The 26826-nt window shown below is 41.5% G+C and overlaps 2 protein-coding genes and 1 long non-coding RNA gene across 14 annotated transcripts in view; 2 read left to right on the top strand and 1 right to left on the bottom strand.

Moving 5' to 3' along the window:
* ANKS1A (ankyrin repeat and sterile alpha motif domain containing 1A) overlaps positions 1-10593 on the top strand; it is a 119015-nt gene extending 108422 nt beyond the window's left edge. For 5 of the 12 annotated variants that reach the window (XM_079980847.1, XM_079980844.1, XM_079980840.1 and 2 more), the window contains 8 exons: positions 586-711; positions 1423-1494; positions 1919-2005; positions 2484-2621; positions 4173-4343; positions 5398-5496; positions 6205-6302; positions 6419-10593. In XM_079980847.1, coding sequence (XP_079836973.1) covers positions 586-711; positions 1423-1494; positions 1919-2005; positions 2484-2621; positions 4173-4343; positions 5398-5496; positions 6205-6302; positions 6419-6458 — 831 coding nt within the window. In that variant the 3' untranslated portion in view covers positions 6459-10593. Of the gene's footprint in view, positions 1-585; positions 712-1422; positions 1495-1918; positions 2006-2483; positions 2622-4172; positions 4344-5397; positions 5497-6204 lie in introns of all 12 variants that reach the window. The other 7 variants (XM_079980849.1, XM_079980843.1, XM_079980841.1 and 4 more) reach the window with 5 other exon arrangements.
* Positions 10594-10787: 194 nt separating this feature from the next.
* TCP11 (t-complex 11) lies at positions 10788-26068 on the bottom strand. The gene is made up of 10 exons (XM_079980884.1): positions 25746-26068; positions 24180-24322; positions 22310-22442; positions 21494-21614; positions 18113-18333; positions 16992-17128; positions 15059-15279; positions 14576-14760; positions 13891-14054; positions 10788-11253 (listed from the first exon to the last, which is right to left on the bottom strand). Exons 1-10 carry the CDS (start codon positions 26051-26053, stop codon positions 11024-11026), a joined length of 1863 nt encoding a protein of 620 aa, XP_079837010.1. The 5' UTR covers positions 26054-26068; the 3' UTR covers positions 10788-11023.
* A 91-nt stretch (positions 26069-26159) lies between these two features.
* Positions 26160-26826, top strand: part of LOC307218575 — a 34883-nt gene continuing 34216 nt past the window's right edge. The window contains exons 1-2 of the long non-coding RNA XR_013840012.1: positions 26160-26235; positions 26360-26436. This is a non-coding gene — a long non-coding RNA (uncharacterized lncRNA). The remainder of the gene's footprint in view (positions 26236-26359; positions 26437-26826) is intronic.

Here is a 26826-nt window from a genome sequence, read left to right as displayed (position 1 = left end):
AGACTGTTTCAGCACTAGCCCCAAAACTCTGGAAGACACCAGCATTGTTATCTTATTAAAAAGACAGTAAAACCTTCCTTTTTCACACATTTAAATGAGAACATAAATGTTCCATGGATGCTATGTCTTATATGTGCTTTTCCGGTGATAGTTGTTTGTTTTATTTATATTTTTGTAAGCATATATGGCTTTGAACTATGTGGAAAAGTGGTTATAAAAATATTTATCCTATTATGCATTTCCCTAAGGCTGTTGTCACACTTGGGCCTCCCAGCTGCCTTTGTTTCCATTCTCTGCTTCCATCCTTCTTGTGGGAGATTTATGATTGACAAGTGCATTGTCCATAGATTCCCCCTCTTTTCTACTACCATCAAAGGGAGTGGGAGCCAAAAGGATTTTCCATCTTGGTCTGTTGGGTTGGGAGCATTGGTGAGGTCTGAGGGTGGGGGAATTGGTGAAGGGTAGGCAGGGTTGTAGATGAGCTTGGCAAGCAACCTGAGCAGGAGCAGAGCCCTTGGTAAATATACTCAGTAGAGCAGGCATCCCAGACCAAATTCTGACTATAACTGCAACTTGTGTTTTCAGGAGGAACGCCGTGAATCTAAACTTACACTCAGACCCCCTAGTCTGGCTGCTGCTTATGCCCCTGTCCAACACTGGCAGCATCAACCAGAGAAGCTTATATTTGAATCCTGTGGGTATGAAGCCAATGTAAGTATATTCTAGATTCTTAGACAAATTAAATTAAGGTTGATTTAATAGCCATCTTCAAATATCTAAAGAGCTGTCATATGGAAGACAGAGCAAGCTTGTTTTCTGGTGCTCCAGATGGGAGGACTCAAGCCAATGGATTCAGATTACAAAAAAGAAGATTCTCACTAAACACTAGGAAGAAGTTTTCGATGGTAATAGCTGTTCAACAGTAGGACTGACTACCTTGGGTGGACTCTCCTTCATTGGAGGTTTAAACAGAGGTTGGATGGTCATCTGTTGGGGGATTTTTAAGCTGTGATTTCTGCATTGCACGGTGCTGGTCTAGATAACCCTTCCAACTTTACAGTTCTATGATTCTAATTCATCTGCTGCATAATCTTGGTTCTTCCTGTAAAGCATGGATGAGGAACCTGGGATCTTCCAGATGTTGGACTACAATCTCCATCATCCCTGACGGTTGGCTATGCTGACTGTGGCTACTGGGAACTGCAATTCAACAAGATTTGAAGGCAACAGATTTCCCATCTTTGCTGGAAAGCATGGTCCTGCCACTTACATAATAGCTTTTACTTAGTACAGTTTGGCCTTATCCAGGCAGAAGTTTATAAGATTGCCTGGTTCCTTTTGGAAGCAAGAATATCTTCTCATCTTTTGGGGTACAAATATTTGTGTTAATAGTTGCTGCTACTGTTCCCCCGTTTCAAACAGTATCTAGGTTCCATGTTAATCAAAGATCTTCGAGGGACAGAATCTACACAGGATGCCTGTGCAAAGATGAGGGTAGGTGTGCACTGTGTAAAATCAAAACTTCTGATACCAGTCTTGAAAAGTAAACTGTGTTGTGTAGCTCAAGATTTGGAGGCTGCTGCAAGCACAAGATATAACAGCCAAACCACAAAACTTAAAAATTTCGTAATTACCCTACAATTATCTGTTACCTTGTTTTAGTCAACTTGTTTGGCAAATATGTTTTCAGCTGGTATGCAGTATTTACTGCTAGGGTGTGTAAAGTCTGATTATACCTTGTTGTATATATATTATATATATACTTCACTGAATTTTCATTGCCTTGAAAATGTATCTTTAAAAACCTAGCATATTTCTTCCAAAACCTGATGCGGATTAAAAAAACAACTTGCCTGTATAATCCATCCTGAGAAATGTTTTAATCATGCCTCTTAATGAGTTTTTTTCTTTTACAAAGAAATCAACAGAGCATATGAAGAAGACCCCAACTATAATATTATCTATCACTTACAAAGGAGTGAAATTCATTGATGCATCTAACAAGGTGAGAGTTAATACTTAAGCTCGTAGTTAATACTTAAAATCTTGAATGTCAAGTGACAGTGACATCATGGAAATTCATCTGTTATGCAACTACCCATTCCTTATCAGTAAATACATCAAAATGTCATGGTAAATCCTGTAAGAATTGCCACTAGAGAAGTTAGGTAGAGATTGATTTTTCCCTTGTATCAGTTTTTCAGATAGTGCTTGTCTGTATTTGGATGCTGCTTTTGTTGCTGAAAGAATGTCTCGGAGTAGACATTGAAAACAATGGACTGAAGTTTGTCATAGACACTAATTTTAATGGATCTGCTCTGAGTAAAAGTTAGTTGAATACCATCCAGGGTATTCTAACCCAAAATCTTAGTTGTTATTTAGTTATAAATAAATTTAATAAAAAGTTATTTTATTGTGAATAGTGTTTTCGTAAGATAATCTCAGTTACTGAGCAAAAAAAGCTGTTTGTTTCTGTTTGGCAGAATGTTATTGCTGAGCACGAAATCCGGAACATCTCTTGTGCTGCACAGGACCCGGAGGATCTCTGTACATTTGCCTATATCACAAAGGACTTGCAAACTAGCCACCACTACTGCCATGTCTTCAGTACCATTGATGTGGTAAGTAATGTAGAATATAAATGGCTTGATTCTTTGCTTTGTATTTTGCCTTGCTAAAAATAATCTGTAGGTAATTGGTTTGCAGCAAAAAGCTTTTGGAATGCTGGTAATTCATATATGCAAACATGGGGTGCAAGGATTTAAGCAACATATGCTGGACTTTCCCCCAGAGTTTCTTTGCCCTGAATGTGAAATGGCTAACAGTCCTAGTACTCTCTCTAACACATTTAAAAATCCACAGTGCTTTCTCTACAAAATATAGGGTATAATGTGTAGGAAGTGAGAAGTAAATACTGGAGGTGTATCAAATGTTTTATATTTGGATTTTAGAACTTGCATGATAAAAAAGATTTTCATGGCAGAGCTATGTATGTTGCACAGAATTGTGAAGTATGTTTCTGCTTTTTGTTACAATCCTGGACATTAACTGCAGCCATAGGCAACATAGTGGGGTGGGGGAATAGAGTGTCTTCCCATACAAATTGCTCACCTCCTATCCATTACTTGATTACTTTTGGTTACACAGTAGAAATACTTTTCAAATTCACTACCCCCAAATGCACTTTGCCCTTTCTGTGCACTCACCAGTATTTTTGTTCTGGAACTGCCACTAATCACTGCTCAGAGAGTTGTGCAAAAAGTGCTGGGTTTTAAGCCTCCCAGAAACTGTTCAATTTCCAGGTCAATCCAGTGTTAATAATCCAGAGGGGCTCCTAAATCCTGAGAGCAAGGCAGTTGTGCAATACAAGTACTAGCCTCACAAAGCTTAGGGTAGTAGCCTGACTTGACTGGGCAGAATCCCTTCTTATGGCAGAATCCTTTCTTTCCTGTGACTGGTGTCAGCAAGCCCAAAGTCACACAGAACAAAGGGATAACTTTAAAAGGTACCCGTCAGAAGCTGTTTGCTCAGACATACTTTGTATTTCCACAGTGGCTTTGCTCTCCAAAGAAGGGTTGGGTGGGCTCTAGATGACTGTAGATCTCTGATCCTCCGTCCACCTTACAGGTACTTGGTGGCCAGGCTATTGAGTCATGTCTGCTGACTCTTGAGATATTTTCAAAGTGTGCTGTTACATTTTGCTTTAGGGAGATTTTATTGTTTTACTTGTTGTTGTTGTTGTTGTGTAGATATATCTTGTATAATATTTTTGTAAACCATTTAGATACTTCTTTCATATTAAGCTGTATATAAGTATATGAAACAAATGACGTTGGGAGCTTCAACTCACAGCTTCCCCCTCTTTAGTCCATGTGGTGGAGAGGAGGAGGAGGGCAAAGCTAGAATTAGCCGACTCTAGACTGTCATTTGCTCTAGCTCCACCTACTGTTTGCCTCCCAGCCTTCTGCCCTACCAGTCCCAACAGCCATCACTACCTCATTATACAAAATGGGGCTTATTCCCTAATTTTTACACACAGGATTGTCATATAAAATGGTCTTCAAGATACCAGACAGCACTCAGCACTCATTTTGTTTGTAGAAACAGACTAGCATCATAACTCTTGGCATTACTTTCTGAAGTAAGTTATACTTTGTGTTTATTTTCTCAAGAATCTAACATATGAAATCATTCTGACATTGGGACAAGCATTTGAAGTAGCCTACCAGCTGGCCCTCCAAGCCCAAAAATCAAAACCTCCAGGTGCTTTGACAGCTGAAATGATAGAAACAAAATCTTCAAAACCGGTGCCTAAACCTCGAGCCAGCATGAGGAAATCAGCAGTACGTATGTTAAAAGAACTTTGGTTCTTTCCTGTAGTTATCCTAGTTTTTGACATGATGCCTAACCACAGCTGATTTTAAAAATACTGTAAAAATACTGCACTGAGCCTTTTCAGGTAAGTAAGATAGTTAAGAGCTAATTAGCCAAGCAAGTAACAATGAGACAATAGAAAGAACTGCAAGTTACTGGAAAGGCTTAAAAGTATACTAATACCAAGAGATTTACCTTTTATTATATATTCACTATTTTGACAAGGGCCAAATACCAGAACTGCTCATTGAAGTAAATCAGAGTGTTTGCTCATATTTTTTTCTGAGTTAACTTGCATTCCTCCTGCGTGGTAATCCTGTGTTTTGTCTGGACAATGCTGATAGTTTGAAAGTGAAAAAAAAAAGATGGGTAGTGGATGTGAAATACTTTCGCAGAAAATGATTCTCTTTCACACTACCATCTACCATGTGGTGGATTCATGTGTCTGATTGAAATAGTAAAGTCCCAGCTTACATACCACTAAATGACAAAGGTCTGCCTGCTGTGAGGCATTTCTCAACAGTTCGAGACAACATAGATATTGGACCAAAATCTGTTAAGTTAAACATGTTACATGCAACCACTGCTTGGCTGAAAACTGTGCATGATGAAATGCAATAAAATGAGAACCCATGAAGACACAGGAGAGTATTTTTGCTATCGAGACTGTTTGTGCTGTAAAGTTCTTTTCCCTCCAAAATTGTTGCTTGGGCAGCCTACAGGCTATATTGACACCCTAAAAAGAATTTACTGCTTTTAGAACTACTTGTTGCTGGTGCCTTGTGCACACAGGCTTTCTCCCTTTCTTTCTGAAGTTTCCTCTGTAGGACTGACAGAAACATGTAATCAATGACACATTTACTGAGTACTTAGTTTTCTTTTTTCCAGCAGTTCCCATAAAGAGTCCTTGTCAATCTAGCAAGGAAATAAACATACCAGAGTACTGGCCCATGCGCTCTCTATACTTGTTGCTCTCCTTTAATGTTACCTTTTGTCTGTGTTTTGCTTGCTCCCGTTCCTCAGGTGCCGCTCCCTCCCGATAGTCGCTGTTGTTACTGTCACACCTGTACTACACACCGTCCCTCCTATCTGCCGCTGCAATCTGTTAGTCAAGGAGCTAAGGTCTTTACCATTCTTGCAGTCACATGTCTCTCGTTACAAACGTTTTCTGTTATCAAACCAACTCACATTCAGTGATTCCCTCATTCTTTCCCCTTAGTTTTGCTGCTCTGTCTATGTTCCCTTCTGTCTTGACCTTGCTAGGTTAATTCATTCAAGCTTTCCTATACATTACACAAGGGGCATTTCAAGGACAAGCTTGTAACACTTCCCACCAGCATAAAATGTTTCTTCAGTGCAACATTTGCCGAGTTTTGCCGTATTAAAATCAATTTAACATTCAAGGAGAAGAGTTCTCTTGTCTAAGAGAAGATATCAGATCATAAAAACCTAACCTTAGATAGCTGAATATAACACTTTAAACTCCAACTAAGCATTCTGTTTCTAGTGAATTTCAACAAACTGCTACCTTGAATTGAGAATTGATTTGGGCTTAAACAAAATTTAATTTGTTCTTTTTCCAAAATGAGCTGTATCTATTTCTTTAATCTGAAAAAGTGGTCCAAGTCTTTATGGTAACATTTTAAGTGGTAAATACTTGTACATGTGCACATCCTCTGCTTTAAATACTTTTTTTAGAAAATCTGACCTAGGGAGCTCCCTCCCAAAGCTGTCTTTGTACAGAGCTTTTAAAAATGTATCCAGGTTTGCCTCCACATTTTCAAAACGAGCAGCTTGGCTGATATGCTCTCTCCTTTTAATGTTTTCTAGCTCGAGCCATCTGAAGTGGACCAAGACTCCCAGTCCCATGCTAGTGTGTCCTGGGTTGTAGAGCCCAAGCAGGATTCCAAGAGGACCCTCAGCACTAAGTATGAGACTACTATCTTCTGAAAACAAATCCTGCATCCATCCAGTCTAACCGTGCCTTTGCAGTCTGATCTGTCTGCTGTTCTAAATCCCTCCTTCCTTCCATTGCTGACACTAGGTGTGGCACCATCAGAGGCAACAGCACTAGGATACCATAGACTAAACAGCATTTTGTATCTGATCTCTTCTGAACGCTGTGAATGGAAACAAGTGTAACTCACTGAGAGAGCTACCTGTTTTAGATGTCTGTGAGGTGGGAGAAATGAAGCCTGTAGGAGTCAAATATGTGGATTTCAGAAAACACCCAGTGCTTCTTGACTTTCTCTTCATTTTGACACTGTGAATTTGTGGGGTGAAGTAACACTCCATAGGCCTTTTCTATTTATCATTCTAAACCTTGGACTGTTCTACAACTTTGGTCTCATATGTACGTGCTGTCTCAATTTAGATTTATACCTCCATACTCAGTCATGGCCAGAAAACTGTTTCCAACAAGTAGCACTCTTCTACTTATCGTCTCAGAAGACACTAACCACTGTGATACTGCTTGCAAACCTCTTGCTCACCAGATTTCCTAGCATGGATGCTGCTCACAATCTTTGCTGTCCTTGGATATCTGAATGCATGGTATAATATAAAGTTCTACTTGGAAGTGCATCTGCTCTAATTAAGCGTTTTTCCTTTTTCCTAGGAGTTAGGCTTCGTATATTTAAGAAAATGCCAAAAAGGGATGTTTTCAGCTGTTCATTAATCACGATGCCTTTTTTTTTTTAATCGTTTCCTAGAATTATCACTTTCTGTTCAGGTTAACCAATCTGCTTATAAATAATAATTTTGAATTGATTCCCCCCCCCCCAAACTCTTGTTAAAATTGAAACTTTCAAAGGCACATGTCACTAAATTGTACACAAAGACTGACAATCAAGGGTGTGCTTTTGCTGTAACAGAACACAGTTCCCCTTTAGAAGAAAAGGGGTCGAAATTTCATGCAAATAGCATCCCTTTAAAAATTGCTAAATGTAGCACTCCAGGCACACTGACACTATCAAAATATTTGGCATTTATTTGTCTTCAAGCAGGTGAGCTGTCTGTTGTATTTGCCTTATTACATTCTTCAAATGGCAAACTTTATGTAGCTCATTAAACAGTGATTGCAAAGAAATGTTGGATTAGGACCAGCTTTTGATAATAAGAGATTATTTCTGATACTGTTAGAGTAGAGAAGTCACTATATTGGACAAAGATCTCAAACAATTTTTTATCTCTCTCTGTTCAGAGAATAGGGCCAGCAGTGAGACAGTTGTTGATGATAGGTGAGGTAGGGCCAGATATCTGCCCACTGTCCCTGGAATTATGTCTAGGAAATTATACTAAGTTATAACTAGGTACAATTATAGCAGTTGAAGAATTTAGTCTCTTTAGACTACTGCACATTTGATTGTTAATAAATATATCTGTGCTTTGCTTTTGTTCTCAAAAAGCAAACAATTATTTCCCTAATATGAATAGTTTTAATCTCTGTCAGTAAGAGTTGCAGGAGTTATTGGTGATTTTTCTCTCTCCTGAAAACCAGATAACATAGTACATGTGCCTTTTAATGGTAAACTATCCAAGAAGCATCAGAGCAAAACAGAGGGCATCCTCCATATGGCTATAAAACACACAAAGCTGTGGCCATTAACTTCTCCATCACTGTAACTGAAGGCTTCCCTCAGTAGTTTTACATGAATGAATACCTCGTTCCCTATATTTCTTTCCATTAATATTGTCCCCATTCTGTTTGCCTTCTGCCAAGCTGAACAGCAGACATCCGCATTCTTCCATGGAAATGTAGTAAAGGGGCAGAGCACTAAGAAGCAGAGAAACCGTGATGTATGAAGATCAACACCCGGCTCTGGGATATGTCCTTGGCTGCTCATTAAGGACTTCCAGAGTTGAGTGAAAAGAGATTCCAGCTACAAGCTGACAAAAAGCAGTATGTGTTTTTAGCAAGAGAATGAAACATCTGAGGTTAAGAGACTGATGCTCTGATTTAAAACAGTGGTGTACATGCAGCAATATTGTGAAATCCACAATTTCAGCATAACATGTTGTGTTGATGAAAGTGGAGAATCTTAACTGTTAAAAGAAAATGTGAATGTGCCTGTCTTACAGCATAGGCTGAGTGAATGCTAGAATATTAAGCATTATACACTTGAGGTTGCTAAGTAGTAGACAAAGATTCTGAAGTCACTGCAATATTAAACTTTGAAGGTACTGGCAACTGTGAAGGTACTGTACACCCTTCACAGCTGCAGTGAAACAGGTGGGAAACAGGGCGTTTTTAATAAAAATTATCAATATTTAACCCTTCATGACCATTGCTGAACTGATGCCTGATACAAGTGTGCTTTTACTGCAAAGAACTTTTATTATTGCAGTATTTCTTTTCTGGTTAAGTACAATTTTGTCACACATTTATGTATACATTGAATAACTGGACTGTAGCTCCATGCATCTCATTCCTGTACCATATTTTTGAAAATGTGGTTGTGCCCTGATGGTTTGGGATTTTTAAGTAGTTATTTCACTGATTAGCACTTTTTATACTAGTTCATAATTTAAGTATACTTAGTATATCAGTTTCACAATATGAAAAAGATGTGGAGAGATTTTGGGCATTATGCTGAAACAGTTGTTTCTTGTTCTACTCCACCCAAGAATGACTGTATACTTCACATAGAGTATCACAGTCTTGAACACTGGTTTTGGCTATGGCTGTGACATATACATCTTTCTATAGCCTATCTGAGGAAGTGCAAATAAGTCTGTGTTAGCTTGTGGTACCCTGCTATTTTGTTAATGGCTTGTTTCGACTTCTGTATCTTTAAAATGTAATTTAGTCTTATTCCAGATGAAAAGGTATCGAGAAAAAACCAAATCATCATCCCTGGCCTGGCTTTGGAAATAATTGGATGAATTTTGGAAATATTAACATTCCTTTATATTCATATGTGAATGGTATGCTGGTGATGGTTATAAATACTGAGGTACTTATAACTCTTGTGAGAGAATGCACACTGAACTGTTTTGCTATAGAGAGGATAGCCTTAGAACATGGTGACAGAATGAGCGAAAGCTTCCAACTTGCTTCTTCCAGTGATCAGGTGCTTCCTTTCTCAGAGTTTACATGGACATAGCAATATCTATGACAGTATCTCCTGCTTAGGCATTCTTTATAAGAAGGTAATCAAAGCCATTCTGATCGGGACTTTTCCTATGAATTTTAGTTATTCCTGGGCTCTGAGCAGTTTGAATACTAGTACAATATTTGAGACTCTTGCCTCTCTGTGGGGTTTTGCAGCACACTGAGAAAGTGCCCTATATTCCTGGCACTGAATGCGTTTTGAGATCTTCAATGAAAATGCTGTTGCTGTTCTAGCACCAACCTATGCTGTAGTGGCATTATCAATGCTCCCCCCCCCCCCCCCCCGTGCTCCAAATGTTTCCCTTTTCAAAAAGATGTATGTCTTCTGTAGACTTCTTTTTATCTTTTGTGTCCGGGAGAAAACACTATAAATGTTAAGGTGGCTGAAGGAACTGCTCCTTAGCTCTTGAATGGGAAGTCACGTTATTAAAATCAAACTCTTGCAATCTTTTTATTTTGTACATGCCATTGTTGGCTCATAGGATCTGGCCCTTTTGACTTTCTTAGCTTGAGATGAAAATCTTATTTGATTTCTGAGGTATATAACAATTCTGCCCCCCCCATAAAAGAAATTCTAGAGCAGTTTAAGAGTTGTGCTGTTCTTGCAGATATCTGAGGGTACCTCACTTTTTAAAATAACTTCTACACTCGTGAAACTAAAATGAGTTGGGTGATACCTCACTCCTACATTGTCTCCTTTTGCATGATCAGTATGAATGTCTAGCAGCAGGAATTTCCGCTATGCTTGCACCTGAAGAGGGCAGGTCGATTCTTGGTAACAGGCAGTTTGGTTTACAATGTAGACACTCCTTTGCTAATTGTGATGTATGGCAGTGGGGCTGATTTGTAATAAAAATGTTATTTAATCTGTCTTTGTATTTTGATACTTGAACTATTTCCTTTTTATTTTCTGTATATAAAAATTGTTAAATCTGTCCAGTTTTTTGTGGTACCAAACATAACCAATCTGTGCAACAACATAGACTGACCTCACTACAACAAGGCGAGACTGTAAATATTCCTGGGCTTCCAGCAGTCGTTTTGTTGTTTGTTTTTCATAATTGTATGACTTAGAGCAGACTAAATTAATAAAATTAGACACAACATCTCTCTGTATGGGTTGATGTGGTATACTGGTCTGTATTGTTTATTAACAAGGCTTAATCCTGAATATGCTTATATATCTAGTTTCACTGAAATTAATTACCTTCTACATTAATGGCTACAAGATCAGGTCCCTAGTTTTGCCCTTCCCATTTGATGGAAAATGCACAAGCTAGTCTAAAAACACAAGACAACATTCTGAGCTGTTTAAAGGTTTACTGTGGCAAACTTGGCATTGTCAGTTGGTATTTATGTAACTGTATCCCACAGCTTCAATAGTCCAGCTGTATGAGTGCTTTAGGTATCACAGCACAGAGCAGGACAGCTGCTCACTTGATTGCAGTGGACTTTGAGCCAAAGCACAGTCTGAACAATTGCCAGTTTTTCTCTCCCCCTCTCCCTGTCGTTGTGTGTGCTGCTTGTTTTAGATTGTTAATGGGAATCTGTCCCTGCTTCAGATTTTCCCTCTGGAAGCAGCAATTTCTTCAGTATCCCTGAGTAGTAGGGACCAAACACCTGTCTGTTGTGATGAATCAAACTGCCAAACCTCTGGCCCACTTCCAGTAATTCTTCTTGAATAGGAGCAAGGCCTTGGGGTAGGTTCTTAGCGTTCTGGCCACCAGGATACAAACAAAGCCTAAGAAAAGTTTGGATCCGTTGCTCTGTAGGAATTGAAACAGATTTAGAAAAAGACCTGATTCCTGTAACTTATTCATGTTAGGGCTCCCTAGTTAGCTGAAAAATCACAAGGCAGATAGGATAATAAAGGGTGAAAGGACAGGAATAGAACTTTTCATAGAAACAAGTGGGTGGTGTTGTACAAAATCATTATACAGATGTTGTTGATATGCAATTAAGATATTCATTGTGACTGCAGTATTCATTTAATCACAATGGCATGTAAATGGCCTCTTGTATGCAATTTTACATGAGGTGTATCATTAATTCCACTATGTGATTGTGATTTATTTATTAAATTTGTACACCACCCTTAATCAAACATCACAAGGCCGTTCAACATAAAAATGCAAAATGAGAACACAAAATACATAACAAGAATAAAAACACATCATTAAACCCCTTCCCACAAAGACATTTAAAAGGCCATAGAATGTTCAATCAGCCAAAGGCCTGGTTACAGAAAAGCATTTTCAGCTGGTGCCTAAAAATAAGTAATGAAGATGCCAGGCAAGCCTCCCAAGGAAGGGTGTTCCACAAACGGAGTCACCACAGAAAAGGCCCATTCTTGTGTTGCCACCCTCCAGGCCTCTTGTGGAGGGGGCACTCAAAAAAGGGCCTCAGATTATCATTGCAGGGGTCAGTTTGCGGAGGGGGGTCCTTGAGATATTGTGTTCCTGAGCTATTTAAGATTTTATAGGTCAAAACTAGCACTTCAAATTGGACCTGGAAACCAATTGACAGACAGGGCTGTCTTGCCCATAGGTGCTAGGGGTGCGGGGCACCCAGGCTCTCAGGGGTGCCAGGCCAAGAGTCTGGGTCCTGAGAGTTGAGTCTGGGGAAGAGTCTGTCCGTCCATCCGAGCGTCGCGACGGGCACTTCTGCTGCGGGCAGCTCTGCGCCACGAGTTCAGGGGCAACTGAGCCAGCAAGATGCTGAGGCGGCTGGCCAGCTCCGCCCTCCTGCGCACCTGGGACAGGGCATCCTGGGGGGAGGGCACCGGGCAGATCATTGCACCCTGGCACCGCATATGCTTATGATAGCCCTGCAGACAGTGCTGTTGGGTCAGGATTGGAGTTAAACTGCTCAGACTGCCCTGCCTGGTGAACAACCTGATCACCGAATTCTGCAACAGCTGAAGTTTCCAAACCATCTTCAGAGGCAGCCCAATGTATAATGCTTTGCAGTAATCTAACCTAGAGGTTACTGGAGCAACAGACTACAAAAGAGGCTATCTGTGTTCAGACAGGGGAGCAGCTGGGCTACCAGCCAAAGCTGATGGAAGGCACTTCGCACCACCAAGGTCAACTGAGCCTCAAGCAACAGCAATGGATCCAGAAGTACCTCCAAGCTGTGTACCCACTCCTTCAAAGAGAGTGTAACCCCATCAAGCAGCCCACCAATCTAGGGAACCAGCCAATAATAGTGCCTTAATCTTATCTGTATTGAGCATCAGTTTATTGGCTCTCATCCAGTCCATTACTGAGACAACAGTCCAGCAAATCCACAGTGACACCTGCAGATGTAGAGAAGTAGACCTGTGTGTCACCAGCACATTACTGACAACATACTCCAAAACTACGGATGACCCCACACAGCAATTTCATGTAAATGTTAAACAGCATGGGGGATATAATCAAACCCTACGAACCCCGCAGTGAAGGCTCCATGGGGCTGAAGACCACTCCACAAGCATTACCCTCTGGAAACAACTATCCAAGCAGGACCAGAAACACTGCAAAGCAGTGCCACCCACCCCTATCTCAGACTGCCGTTTCAGAATAATACCAAGGTCAATAGTATCTCAAGGATAATCAACATTTCCCTGTCTTTCACTTAACAGAGATCATCATACAGGGCGACCAAAGCTGTTTCTGTGCCAAAACTGGACCTAAACCTCAATTGAAATGGATCTAGAAAATCACTTTCCTCTGAAAGTGCCTGGATCTGCTCTGCAACCACCCACTCAAAAACTCTGCTGAAGAAGAGGATACTGGCCAGTAATTAGATTTTCCAAATCCGGGGAAGGTTTCTTGAGGAGTAGCACTACTTCCTTCAAGCAGGCAGGGACCACCCCCTTTCACAAGGAGGCATTTGTCACCTCCCAGACTAAGCCAACTGTCCTGCCTGCTAGTTTTTATCAGCCAAGAGGGGCAAGGGTTCAGAGTGCAACTGGCCACCCTGACCAATCCAAGCACCTTGTGCACATCCTCGAGTCTTAAGTGAAGCATCCAACATAACAAGACTAGACAGCCCTCTGGAAAACTTTCATTTGCCACAGTTAAGGTCCCAGTGGATGCAAGCGATTTTATCCTCAAAATAATTTGCAAACAAGTCACAGCGAGCTACCAATGGTTCTTTCACCTTCCTTGGGGCAGACTGTAAAAAGCCCTGTACTACCTAGAATAACTGCTGGACGGCACAATGAGAATGCAGTGGAGGCATGTAGTATATTATATGATACTAACGTATATATTGTCACAGGTGATTCCAGGGTAACCATATATGAAATGCACTATAACAAAAAATAGCAGTTAAAATATGGTAATGCAATACACACTCTGCCTTTTCATACTCAAGTGTGATATTACATTAAAAATATGCAAAAACTCATGACTCACCAATTAGAATCCGTACTGCATTGTCCTTCTCTGCTAGACTCGTGAGTTGGCCTTTAAGTGAAGCAGCCTTGTCAGTGCTGAGAACAGGATACCCCAACTGCAGGAGAATGCTATTAACTTCCTCATGCATTTGATTGCTGATATCCATTAAAACATCTTCTAACCTAAGCCACACAAAGATGGGGCCATGTTAATCTGACAGGTCTATGAAATTGAACTTTATATATGCATAATAGCAAAGAAGTGGTCTACCTGTTGTAATCCTATAGAATTAAGTCTTAAAAAACAAACCTTGCCTGCAGTAGGCAACAACTAGCCTGCAATATTTATGAAGTAATCTTCTCTCTCCCCCTTGACACAGAAGCTATATGAGCAGTTGTGCCCCTAGTTTGGCTTATACTGAACTGCTGTTCAGTCCTCTGCCTTTCTCTCTCTGCTATATTATCGTTACAACATACAATTTATTTATGCCTCAAGTGAAGTGGGCATGCTTTCTCCATGAATAAGAATAGGAAACAACCTTCATCAAAATGACTGACACAGGTTCTCACTGCCTGTTCATAAATAGCATGAAGAGGCATTAGATTAACTCTGGATTTTCTAGGTGCCCACAAGCAGCCTACATGAGGCTGGGCTTGGGTGAGTATCTCTCCTGCCTTCAACACCAATAATATAAAAACATTACCTTGCGTCAGGAAGTCCTTCCAGAAGGGCTTTTATTACCCGTTTTAGCCTATCGCCACATCCTGGTGAGCTGAACACTCCACTTCCACATGTACTGCTGCTCACTAGTAGGACTGCAGCAATAATGGCTAGCTGATTCACTTTCATCTGAAGGGCATCTAAGCGGGCTTTGTCCATCAACATAGTCTGCAAAGAAATAACAGTATAAACCAGTGGGTTACTATGCAGATTTCTTTAGCATGCACCTTATGCTACTGGAGTAAAAGGAAATATGCCCAAGCTAAGCTGGTACATTCCCTGCTACTGAAGGATGTGGGTTGTCGTGTGAGCAACGAACAGACAGAAAATGGGTCATTGCATTTCTGTGTTTTGCTGCCTAACTCGTAGCCAACTAGTGTGCCACAATGTGGCCTTATAGTGTTATCTTAAGACCTGTTTCTGAAAATGCATTATTATTATTTCTGACTCATAAGGTGCCTTTTACCTCAGGATATTCTCTTCCAGGCTCCCAATGCAGCAAGTCCATGTATGCTTGGTTTAGAACAGCTGTGGGACTATGGACAGATAACACTTCTCTAGCAGCCGGAGAGGAGGGCGGAACAGATGATCCTTTGGTCTCAGAGGTGGATGAGGAGGGTAGCAGATCAGAGGTTGATATTTCAGCTGCTGCCTTGCGCAACCACTCAGTTGTACAAGTGAGGCCACCTAAAGTGTAACATTAGAGAAATGGAGGTTTGGAGGAAAAAACAAGAAGTGTAGGCTGGTCCTTTCTCGTGTTTATTTGCACCTTACTGGCAACAAATAATCATTGCATTTTGCCTTTTTCTTAAATAACATGGTGCAAAAAAAAAAAAAAAACTAGTGAAAAGTTAAGAGTAAAACAATTCTTAATGAGGGCACATTTGTGGAAGCTAACAGGAAATTAAAACTGCAAAAAGGGAGGTGGTTAATCAAATATTGTCCCTTTTACTTATAGTAATCTTCAGGTATGACTTTGCGCTAGGTTTCATGAGTACATAACATTTGTTTTCATTAGGAGCACCCCAGGGGCTCACTTGCTTCTTCTTCCACCTTCTCTCACATAAATATTCTCTTCTCCCCAAAACTGAAGGGAGTGATGGGAGAGGTACTGTTACCATTACCGTATTTTTCGTCCCATAGGACGCTCCGTCCCATAGGACGCACCTAGTTTTTTTGGGGGAAAATAAAGGAAAAAAATTCCCCCTTTATTTCCCCCCCAAAACCAGGTCGGGGAAACTGAACCAGGTCGAGGAACAGCAGGGTGACGGCGCTGCGCCTCCCTGCTGTCCCCCGAGCTTGTGGGGCTGGCCGATGTCTGCCCGGCGCGAGGGGCGCTCTGCTTCAGGGCACCCTTTGCGCCGGGCAGCAGGCTTCTATCCGCAGCGTGGGGAGCCCTGCGGGGAACTCCTGCAGGGCTCCCCACACTGAGGATGTCTGCCCGGTGCGAGGGGCGCTCTGCTTCAGGGCGTTTTTCGCGCCAGGCGGCAGGCTGCTATCTGCAGCGTGGGGAGCCCTGCGGGGAACTCCTGCAGGGCTCCCCACGCTGCGGATGTCTGCCCGGCGCGAGGGGTGCTCTGCTTCAGGGCGCCCCTCGCGCCGGGCTTCAGGCTGCTATCCACAGCGTGGGGAGCCCTGCAGGGAACTCCCGCAGGGCTGCCTAGGCTGCGGATGTGTTCCCAAAGCGCTGGGCGCTCTGCTTTCAGTGCGCCAGCGCTCCGGGAAGCAAGCTGCTATCCGCAGCCTAGACAGCCCTGCAGGAACTCCCGACCCCTCGGGAGTTCACACCGACCCCTCTCGCTCTCTAAGCTTCAGCGAAAGCCTGCGTTCGCCCCATAGGACGCACCCAGATTTCCCCTTCATTTTTGGAGAAAAAGTGTGTCCTATAGGGCGAAAAATACGGTACATTACCTACATTTTTACTAACCAAAACTAGCACTAAAACTGTTTGCCAACCCACTTCTGACAATTCTGGTTTTTATTATTTATTTTATAAATTTTTATACTGCTAAATAAAAAAAGAGAATCTTCTCAAAACAGTGTTCATGAAATCAAAATTAAAAACATAATGAAAATACCAAAGCAACACCAGTCATAATTACCATTAAAACTGATGGGGGATGCCCATCTCAGAAGAGGGGAAACCATAAAACGTACAGTATCCCCTCAAACTCCATATCATAATTTGGCAAGCAGAGAATCTATGTGCTAACAGAAGTAGAGGAAAAGTTTGATCTTCCAGAAAAGCTTCAGGTATAAACTGGGATTTTAAAACTTGTTTCCTCTTGTGCTTATGTGTACCTGTGTTTAAGAAGTGCCTTGGATGTGGTTGTGGCATGTGTTAACCCTCTACTCTGGTCTGCACCAGAGACTATTTTACAATCATATTTGATACACACCTGGTAGCTTCTTCAGGAGCTCCTGGAATTTTTTCCTTTCATACTCAACAGAGTGCTCTTGGAGATGGGGTCGAAGGCTTTGTATGGTAAAATTTACCATATCCATTTTCATTAGGTTCAGAACTCTGAAGATCTCTCTACCGTAGGCAACAGGAACAAAGTAAACATTTAACTACCCAATCTAGGAAATCATACTAAAGAGCAAAAACCAAACCTGTTACCACTGATGAATGAGCTTCTTTAGACTACTATGGTGATCACAGAAATAGTGTAGCATAAACAGAAGCACAACTCAGGAAGAGGAAGATGCTATTCCCAGGTATACCAAAGCAAAATTTGATTAGACATTTTTTTAAAAAATTACTCAATAGCTAAGGAGACATAGTGCTATGCCACAGAGCAATTACATATTAAAAGCTTGTCTTAGAATTTAGATTTAGTTATACCTTGCAGTAAAGGTTTGAAAGGCATGACCTTTTGCTCTTTATCACCTGTGATTCTGTCTTTTTGGTTATAATGCTAGTTCAGTGCTATGTGCACTAGCAGCAGCAAGCATGACAATGAGGAGACTGTAGGCTTTCACTTTCTCTGTTAAATTAACTAGAGTTTCTTTCTATCCACACTGGGGGAAAGGAGTGGGGGTTTTGGTTAGAGCAAACTATAGTTTGTTCAAACAAGTCAGGATCAGGTTGGTTTATGACTCTGGCTTGTTAACAAACTAACCAAATTTCTTCCATGGACAAGACAAGAAACACAGTTACAGTTGTGCCAAAGGAAGAGAGGGATGTAAGGAATATGTGAGTCTCTGGCTCGCTGCTGCTTGTGTATACTACAATAAACTGTGCTTTATGGTCTGAATATCAATATTTATTTACCCCTGGAATTGTTAAGGAAAGCCAAATGATGAATTTAGTTTAAAATTATTTATTTCCATCACACACACAGCTATGAAATGATAGGTGATTTATAAAACTGATTTATAAAATCAAATCCTAAGGAGATCGAATAACAGATGTTGTACTCCCAAGGGTAGCAAAATGATGCATCTTCCTTTAGGATAAATTCAGTAAAGGATATATTACTTTTAGAAAATTACCTTTGTCCAAGCCAATGGTGCCCACCTGAGCAAATGAACTGGGTCTGCCATGACTCGTAGTCTCTGTATCTCCTCATCTCTAACAGGTGCACAGAGCATTGCCATTGTACCTAAGATGTAAGCGGTGAGGTTGGGGATATCTAAAGCACCATGCTCAGCCTCCTGTTTTATCAGCTCCATGTCCAGAGTTTCTTCAATCTGACTTTGCAGACGATGTTGTCGGGGCAGGAGCAAGGACAGTAGGGTCTACATAAGAATAAAGTGTTGCCATTTTTAATAACCTTATTGATTTTCATTTGCTATGTTCAAAACCCTATAAGACTATAACCGATTACAGCCATACCTCGTTACGTTTGCTTCAGGTTGCATGTTTTCAGGTTGCGTCCTGCGGCGACCCGGAAGTACCGGAAAGGGTTACTTCCAGGTTTCGCTGCTTGAGCATGCACAGACACACAAAATGACATCATGTGCATGCGCAGAAGTGGCAAATCGCGACCTGCGCACACGCGGGTTGTGTTCTGCTCATGTTGCAAATGGGGCTCCGGAACGGATCCCGTTCACAACCAGAGGTACCACTGTAAAGTAAAAAACAGAACAAGTCCATATATATTGATTTTATAAACAAAACTAATGTTATACAAATAAGTATACCAAGTTTTCTCATGTCATATGTATATCACAAAAATAGCATAATAAATGTGCAAAAGTATCTACAACATATGTCTCGGACTCTGCCAGTCACTTCCGTCAACTCCATACAGTCCATCAACCTGGAGATCTTATGTCCAAAGCTCTTCACTCTTTGCACGTCCCTTCTGCAGGTCTTCTTCCTATTCTTTGATGCTAAAGAGCAGATCTCGGGGAAACTCCAACCTAACGATGCTTTTATTCCTTCTCGACAGGTCACCCAAATTTCCATAGTTAAAGCTAAGATCCATAAAGTATTTCAGGGCATGTTTCAAGATTCCTCCAAATCCAAAGGCCCCCAGAACTCCAATCTCCTCCTGACCAAGTCCATGTCCCAAAAGTCAGTTAATCCCTGCATGGAGGGATCTATCCAACTTTCCTTCTCTAGTCCAGGCAGAGCTTCGATCCTCAAAATCTGACTTTTTCTAAATTCAATCATAAAAGGCCTCAACTTATAGTCCTCAATTTGCCTCTGTAAGGCTGAGGCTCCTACTTGTATTACTTTAGGTTCGACAACAACAACTTTCTCCTTCTCCTTTTCCACAATTTGTCCTGCTAAAGTAAATTCCTGTACCAAATCCTGAATAATTTCTGTATTGGTACTCACTTTTTGGCCCAAATTAATCACTTTTTCTCCCAAGTTATCAATTTTAGTAGTCAAAGCATCTGTCTTCTTGTGAAGTTGTTCCAACGAGTAGCTTATCTTACATAATGCAGTCACTAAGGCTTCTCCTGTCGACATTCTTAAATGGTCTAAGGTCAATCTCTGATTCTCACAGTTCTTATCATGCAGCTGGAGATTCCCTAGCTCCACTCTTGTAACAGTTTCAAAAGCTCCCTCTAGAGAGAAACAGTCTCCACTTGTATCAGTCATTTCAAGCACAGTTCAAAAAGTAAAGTTAGTTTCAATTTTCAGTTACTTTTCCTCCTTTTTAAATGCAGAAGAGGACAATGGAAACAATATATTTCTCTTATTTAACTAACTGTCAACATACGTTCTCTTCACTGTCAATGAACTCTCCCAAAACATCAATCTACTGGCAGCCCATTTCCAGGTTCAGAACAGTGGTAATTTAATTTTTATCACTCTCTCCTGCAGGCTACACAATCCAAAATTTCCCCCCTCTTCTCCTGCTTCCAAGGGGGGTTTAATGATTTCAATCGATGGAAGATTAATCCTTTACATAAGGCTTTCCAAGACCTTAGCTTGCAGCTTCTTTGCTTCAATCTATTTACAAAAGGGGAAGGCGGACTTCCTGTTTGAGAGCTTCCCGTTTCGGTACCAAATTAAGACGTTTGTAAATCCAATTTTCCGTTCTACTCACGGGTAGTTGTTTGAAGTCAAATTGTCCACAGGAAAAAGTCAGCGCTCTCCAGCAACAGCAATGCGGCTTCACTCCGTGAAAAAAGCAATCAATTCGAAGCACTGCGCCACTCACCCCACGTCGCTCCGGATCCCCAAAACTGGGTTTCCCCGCGAGCAGCCGAATCCCACGTTCACAAGCTTCTCCCGCCTGTGATTTTAGTGGGTCTCCGCCTTCGTCGTGGCGGTCAGACCCTGATTTCCACGGAGCAAATTCCTCCCGATCAGAGGAACTCCGCCATTGCCGGAGGCGCCAACCCGGAAGTCTCAAGAAAAATGTTTTTCTACAAGCAAATGTTCAAACTGATTGCAAACCTGAAGTTTGAGAACATACACAATTGGGAACAGTTACACAGCTATAGCAGCTACATAGCTTAATCACTAATCACAGCTTGAAGTGTGCATGGTAAGGAATAGTGAGTGGTTTCACAATTTTCCAGACTACCTTGCTTTTGCACATGACTAACCAGAGACAATAATTATGAATGGTTGGCTGTACTTTTGCTATGCGCGCAAGTGTGAATAACACGGCAGAAAAATATGGAGGGCGGGGTGGGGGGGAACCCAACCCATGTTTGTCAGCCTGATTGCACATAAAGGTAAAGGTAAAGGTAAAGGTACCCCTGCCCGTACGGGCCAGTCTTGACAGACTCTGGGGTTGTGCGCCCATCTCACTTAAGAGGCCAGGGGCCAGCGCTGTCCGGAGACACTTCCGGGTCACGTGGCCAGCGTGACATCGCGGCTCTGGCGAGCCAGAGCCACACACGGAAACGCCGTTTACCTTCCCACTGGTAAGCGGTCCCTATTTATCTACTTGCACCCGGAGGTGCTTTCGAACTGCTAGGTTGCCAGGCTCTGGGACCGAGCAGCGGGAGCGCACCCCGCCGCAGGGATTCGAACCGCCGACCTTTCGATCGGCAAGTCCTAGGTGCTGAGGCTTTAACCCACAGCACCACCTGCACATAACTGTGTGACAAATATTAGCAAGTGGGATGTCTGGAAAAATATTTCCCTACTATAGGCAAATGACAGTCAATAAATCTTAAATTCTTAAATTCTCAAGCAATATTAGGGCTGCTATATGTCCCGGACATTACCAGGATTTCAAAAGTGGAATTGACATCCGGGGGTGGGATGGTCTTCCTTTAAAAAGCTCAATACCTTTCATAGTGTCTTGGTTTTTAATTTTTTGAAATATGGCAACCCTAAGCAACATTAGTTACTGGTTTTGGAAATCTCACTTTTTCTTCTTTACATATGACCACATATATTGTTAATGTAACAATTTATTTATCACAAAGGTCAAGCTGTGTATGCTATAAATAATGAAGTCTCAAACATACACAAACATCTCACCTCTTTGATTTCTTGTAGCAGCTTGATAGCATGGGAATAGTCTGGTGGCGTTTTGGAGAGCTGTTCTCTCAGAATGTCCCAAAAAGCTTTATGCAATGTCTCTTTCACTCTGCTTTCCAAACTGTGAGTCAAAAACAGTTGCTATTAACATATTTCCACTTACATTTGATATGAATGATCCATAGTGAAGCCTTGGATATTTGTTTTTTGAATCAGGGACCCCTGACAGTTAAAGTTCAGTCGTGGACGACTCTGGGGTTGCGGCGCTCATCTCGCTTTACTGGCCGAGGGAGCCGGCATACAGCTTCCGGGTCATGTGGCCTGCATGACTAAGCTGCTTCTGGCAAACCAGAGCAGTGCACAGAAATGCCGTTTACTTTCCCACCGGAGCGGTACCTATTTATCTAGTTGCACTTCGTGCTTTCAAACTGCTAGGTTGGCAGGAGCAGGGACTGAGCAATGGGAGCTCACCCTGTCACGGGGATTTGAACCGCCGACCTTCTGATCGGCAAGCCCTAGTCTCAGTGGTTTAACCCACAGACCACCCGCTCACTCACTCTCAATTGAGCAGTTAAATAGGACATCTTGGACGGAGATCACTTTGGGCAAGACATGTAAGAAAATGTGTATGTACAAACACAATACACCATTTTTTAAAAAGCTTGTGAAAAATCAATAAATAAGTTTTTTAATTAAAAAAGATTACACAATCTTTCTTAATTTTTCAGAACCACATCCTTTTACCAACAATATCCTTCTAGATTTAACAGGAAACTAAAATAAAACCAGGAAAATAAGCAGGAAAAGAAAACCTACCTGTTTGGTAAGAAATTCACCTCTTGCAATCTGAAGTCATGGTTTACTACAATTTCATGTGCTATGGTCATTTTCGAGACTTCATTGGCTGTTTCCATGAGTTCTGACACAGAAAGAACTTGGGGAGGACTGGCTGCATAAAAATAAAACAGAACGGCACTTCGTTTATCCATCAAAGGGGGAAAGATTATTTATATAGGAAAGGAAAATGCAACTATTTATTTTAGAGTAGACCAATGTAAAAAGACATGTACTATTTGTAACCCACCAAGGCAATTTCAACCATGTATTTTTGATACATACTGTTTTTGCAGTCCTAGGCAAATTATAAAAACAGGGTTGTCTATATACTACTTGGTAGCTCATAAGTTGTGAAGGCCTGAATTAAATCACTCAATTTACTATGAATGTTCTTAAAAACAGAAAAGGGGGGGGGGGGGTTCCCCAGCATCACTTGCAAAATCATGAAACTTGCAAAAAGGAATGTGCCATTCCCAACTGGATGTCATAAATACATTTGCTTGACAGTTGCTGCCACTTAAGAATACTTGTCTGGATGTACCAATAGTATGGGACAGCACCAAGGCTTAGTAGTGGAGCAAAGCTTAGCATAAAGAAGATTCCACATTCAATTGCTAGTGCCTTCATTGAAAAAGAAATTAATGTAGCATGACTGCGAAACACCCCAGTCAGAGAACTCTGAAGCCAGTCAGAGCAGCAAGTACTGAGCTAGATGAAACAATGAGTCAGCTCATTATAATGCAACTTGTTCAAATGTCAAATCCTCAATATATTAAATCTGTATTCCAACCTTAATTTGAAGATCACAGGGTGCTTTACTATACAAAAACACAAAAAGTACATAACATGGTAACAAACAAAAACAATACCCCCACTCAGTCTGGATAGAAAATTTATATAAAGCAACTCCCTCTCTTCAACTCTCAAGTCTGTTCTGATGCTGCCCTGGGTACCCAGGTGGCCACAGCTGGGTGAGACCAACTCTACCCTGCTCACCCACGCAAGTCTCAGTAATACAGACCAGATGAGCCTCCTCATCCACAATCAGATCATGGATGAGAGAGATCTTATTCAGAGCCAACCTGGCATGCAGCAGCAGCAGTCCCAAAGGCTGGCTTATAAGACAAGTGCAATTTCCCAATTATATTATATCACTTGATAATAATGTGAAAAATAACGACAATAACTTTGGATCTTCTAATACATATTAAGCTTTGTTGTTTTGCAATTTAAATTCAAATTATTTTCCAGCATATTATTTTTTGAATGTGTGAAAAATAAACAAGACACCGCTTCACATTTGCCCCAAACTCTTTGTTAATTCCCTTTTGTATATAGGCATTCCCTCCACTTATGCATGTTCTACTTGTGTGACATGTATAGGCACAGCACTGGGAAATAATTAAATAATTCAATTCATACCTGGAAATGGCAGGAGAGCTGGAAAGTCCTTGTGGCTCGCAAGGAGACCCTCCCCAGAGCCCAAAAAGGATGTTATTGAGGGCAGAGGAAGCCCTGAAGAGCCTGGAAGCGCAGCAGGGATGTGCAGGCTAGAACAGCAGTAGCCACTTTCCTACACGTCCTCCAGCCTCCTGCTGGTCCCAGAGCTTCAGTTCTAGTTGTGGGTATTTTTTGATACGGTATTTTTGGTATGGATGAAGAGTAGTAGAGAGCATTTAAAGGGTGTTTAGAGAGTGCTCCCCACTTTGTGATTTCACTCATGTGCTTGGGGCCCCAGAATGTAACCACCATGTAAGTGGGGAGTTGCCTGTAATTTATCTTGAGTTGGCAATTTTGCTCTAAATATAAATGACACATATTTTTTTCTAGCAATCATAATTGGACATACAAGGTGGGGTGTCAGGTGGGCAGAGGCTAGGCATGTCTCCGCCATGGCTGTCTTCATGGTCCCTTACTCTTCTAGGATTACAGTCTATGTTCTGAGAGTCACTGCTGTCACTTGAGGTGGTTTTAGGATTAGGCATCTTGTTCCTAGTAGAAAACATAGCAGTAACAAAATGTTGAGGTGAACTATCAGATCAACTTCTAAATGCTGTGAGATATCAGTTTTAATGCACCCAGGTTTGGTAACTGGCTATTGAAAATGTACTCCTTCCTATAACAAGTGGTCACCATTAACTCAATATATCTTGGCAGTTAATTTTATTATTTGTACCACAAATATGTAGCAGTCTACTTTTTAGCCTGTCCCTGTGCTCCACTCCTTCATGTGTACCATTTAAGTTGCTTTGAGATGCTTTTGTAGAGCAACTGAAAAGCTTCATAAATATAGCATTTAGCATGTCTGCCTGGAAAACTGAGTTTTGTTCACCAGTGGAATCTAGACACATGCAAAAAATGTTGTGAAAATGCTTTTTAAAAAATGTTTCAAAAATATATTGCATTTGCCATATCTCACCTTCACCATCTAATGTCACATTTGTATAATGCACTTTACAACACACTTAAAATGTTTTATTTGCAGCTGTATAGTTGAGTCCACCATTACTTGCCTACTTGCCACTCCCTTTAGTTTTTATTTTATTTTATAAAGCTGTACATACACATGTATGGGAGGGAGATGTAAACAGTGGGATCAAAGGCCATGAAATGCAAGGAGTGTCATACTTTGCTTCCCTACAACCTGTTTAATTCCTTCTGATTTGATTGCACAAAGTTCATGGAATATCATATATGACTTTTGTTTGTTTACCAAGAATTCATTCGGATTTGTATGTAGAGATGTTACATTGTTAAGAAATATCCCACTTTCACACACATTTTCCTGATAGTTTCCTTAGCTCAAAAAATCCCAATGCGGGGAGGTTTGTTGTAGTATGCAATTGTATCCCACCTACAAAATAGCAATTGTCTAGAAGTAGCCATAATAGACCGACCCTTGCAGTTTGTCTCATTTAGATTTTTTTAAGGCATCTATGAGCACTTCCAAACTGCCACTATTTTAGAGTGGGATTCAGTCATACAGGAAACTTCCAAATGACCTGTTATGTGTTCTTCTTGCTTTGTTTGCAGAGAGATTAGTTGAGATCAGCTATTCAATAGACGAAAGTGAACCCTTAACCCTAACTAGCCCTTCTTGTGCCCCAAAACTATTTTATATTCGCAGTAGTTACAAGGAGAGGATATTTTTAGCTGTCCCTATTTCATCTGTAAGCCGCCTTGAGCCCCTGTCAAGGGAGAAAGGCGGCGCATAAAAACTAAAATTAATAATAATAATAATTCGCTGGCCCATATAAATTTTCATAAGCAGGAATTGGGAGGGAAGCCGCAGTGCGGGCGGCGAGCGTCTCCCTACGTCTCCGCCCGGCGTCTGCGTGCCGAGTGAGGGGACAAGCAAGCGCGCAGGAGCGTCATGGGCGAAGGGCGAGCAGTCAAGGGCTAGGCGCTCCCTCACCTTCCCCGGGGAGGTGATGGGGAAAGACGAGGCAGGGCAGGTGACCGGGCGGCGGTGGCAAAGGGAGAGAGGGCAGCACGGCCGGTGTTCTCTGGCCGCCTCCAAACAGCCGCCGCCGCCGCTTCTAGGGAGCCCGTTGGTGTTACCGCCCCTTCCTCCTCCTCCGGCAGATTCAAACTGGATGGAACCAAACACCTGCCGGCAGCGGGGTGGGGTGGAGCAAGGTGTCGCGCCCCACAAAACCAAGAGAGGGCGCAAATGAGGAAAAACCCGACGTCTTCCTGTAAAGCAAAAGTGTATTTTCTCATTTGCAGGATGAAACTGAAACTTTTCTCTCCCAAGGTTTGAGTAGACCTTGACTACTCTCCCTTATTAACCCCCCTTAAATGGGCTGTTCCATGCCTGGCCGTTGACGCGCATCCCTGAGGACCGAACCAATTGTCACAGAAATGAGAAGACATACACTACCCCCAATTAACATCCGTTAACGGTAATATTCTCCCGAAATTAGATAACTACCAGAATTTATTATTATAAGTTATCTAATCTAATTTTTCCCCACACTGCTGTTGGAATAGATGTCCACTTATTATAATCTATCTCCCCTCTCTCAGCATTAATGGGGTACTCCTGAAAGAGGCTGCAGAATTAGCATATCAGAGGGGAGAATAACAGCGCCACCTAGTTTTAGGTGAGACATAAATACAGTACTGTAGTGCGAAAGAGTTGCGATGGGCTACAAGCATTGGAGGTTTATCAGCTGTGTGTTAAAGGTATTTAAAAACTGCATGTAGAACCTGCCCAGGTCGAAATTACCAATGTTATTCAATTCAATAATGTAAGCAACAACAACAACAATCCTAATCTTCTCTCTGATAAATTGTGGAAATGCTGTAACAGGCATGGTGGGAGCATGGGAGACTTATGACTGGCTCTCAGTGTTTTAATTGAAAACCCTTTCTAATTATTTTTAAAATACCAAAATTAGAACGTCACGGATGTAGCACACCTGTTCCAAGTGATAATTCCACTGTGGAGGCCCTTGAGAGCATACCCTTATTGCAACAAAAGTGCTGTTTTA

Source organism: Podarcis cretensis (assembly GCF_951804945.1).
Source record: "Podarcis cretensis genome assembly, chromosome: 6".
In the NCBI taxonomy this organism is placed as follows: domain Eukaryota; kingdom Metazoa; phylum Chordata; class Lepidosauria; order Squamata; family Lacertidae; genus Podarcis; species Podarcis cretensis.
The sequence above is the reverse complement of the archived record's forward strand: the minus strand, read 5'-3'. Positions and strand labels throughout refer to the sequence as shown.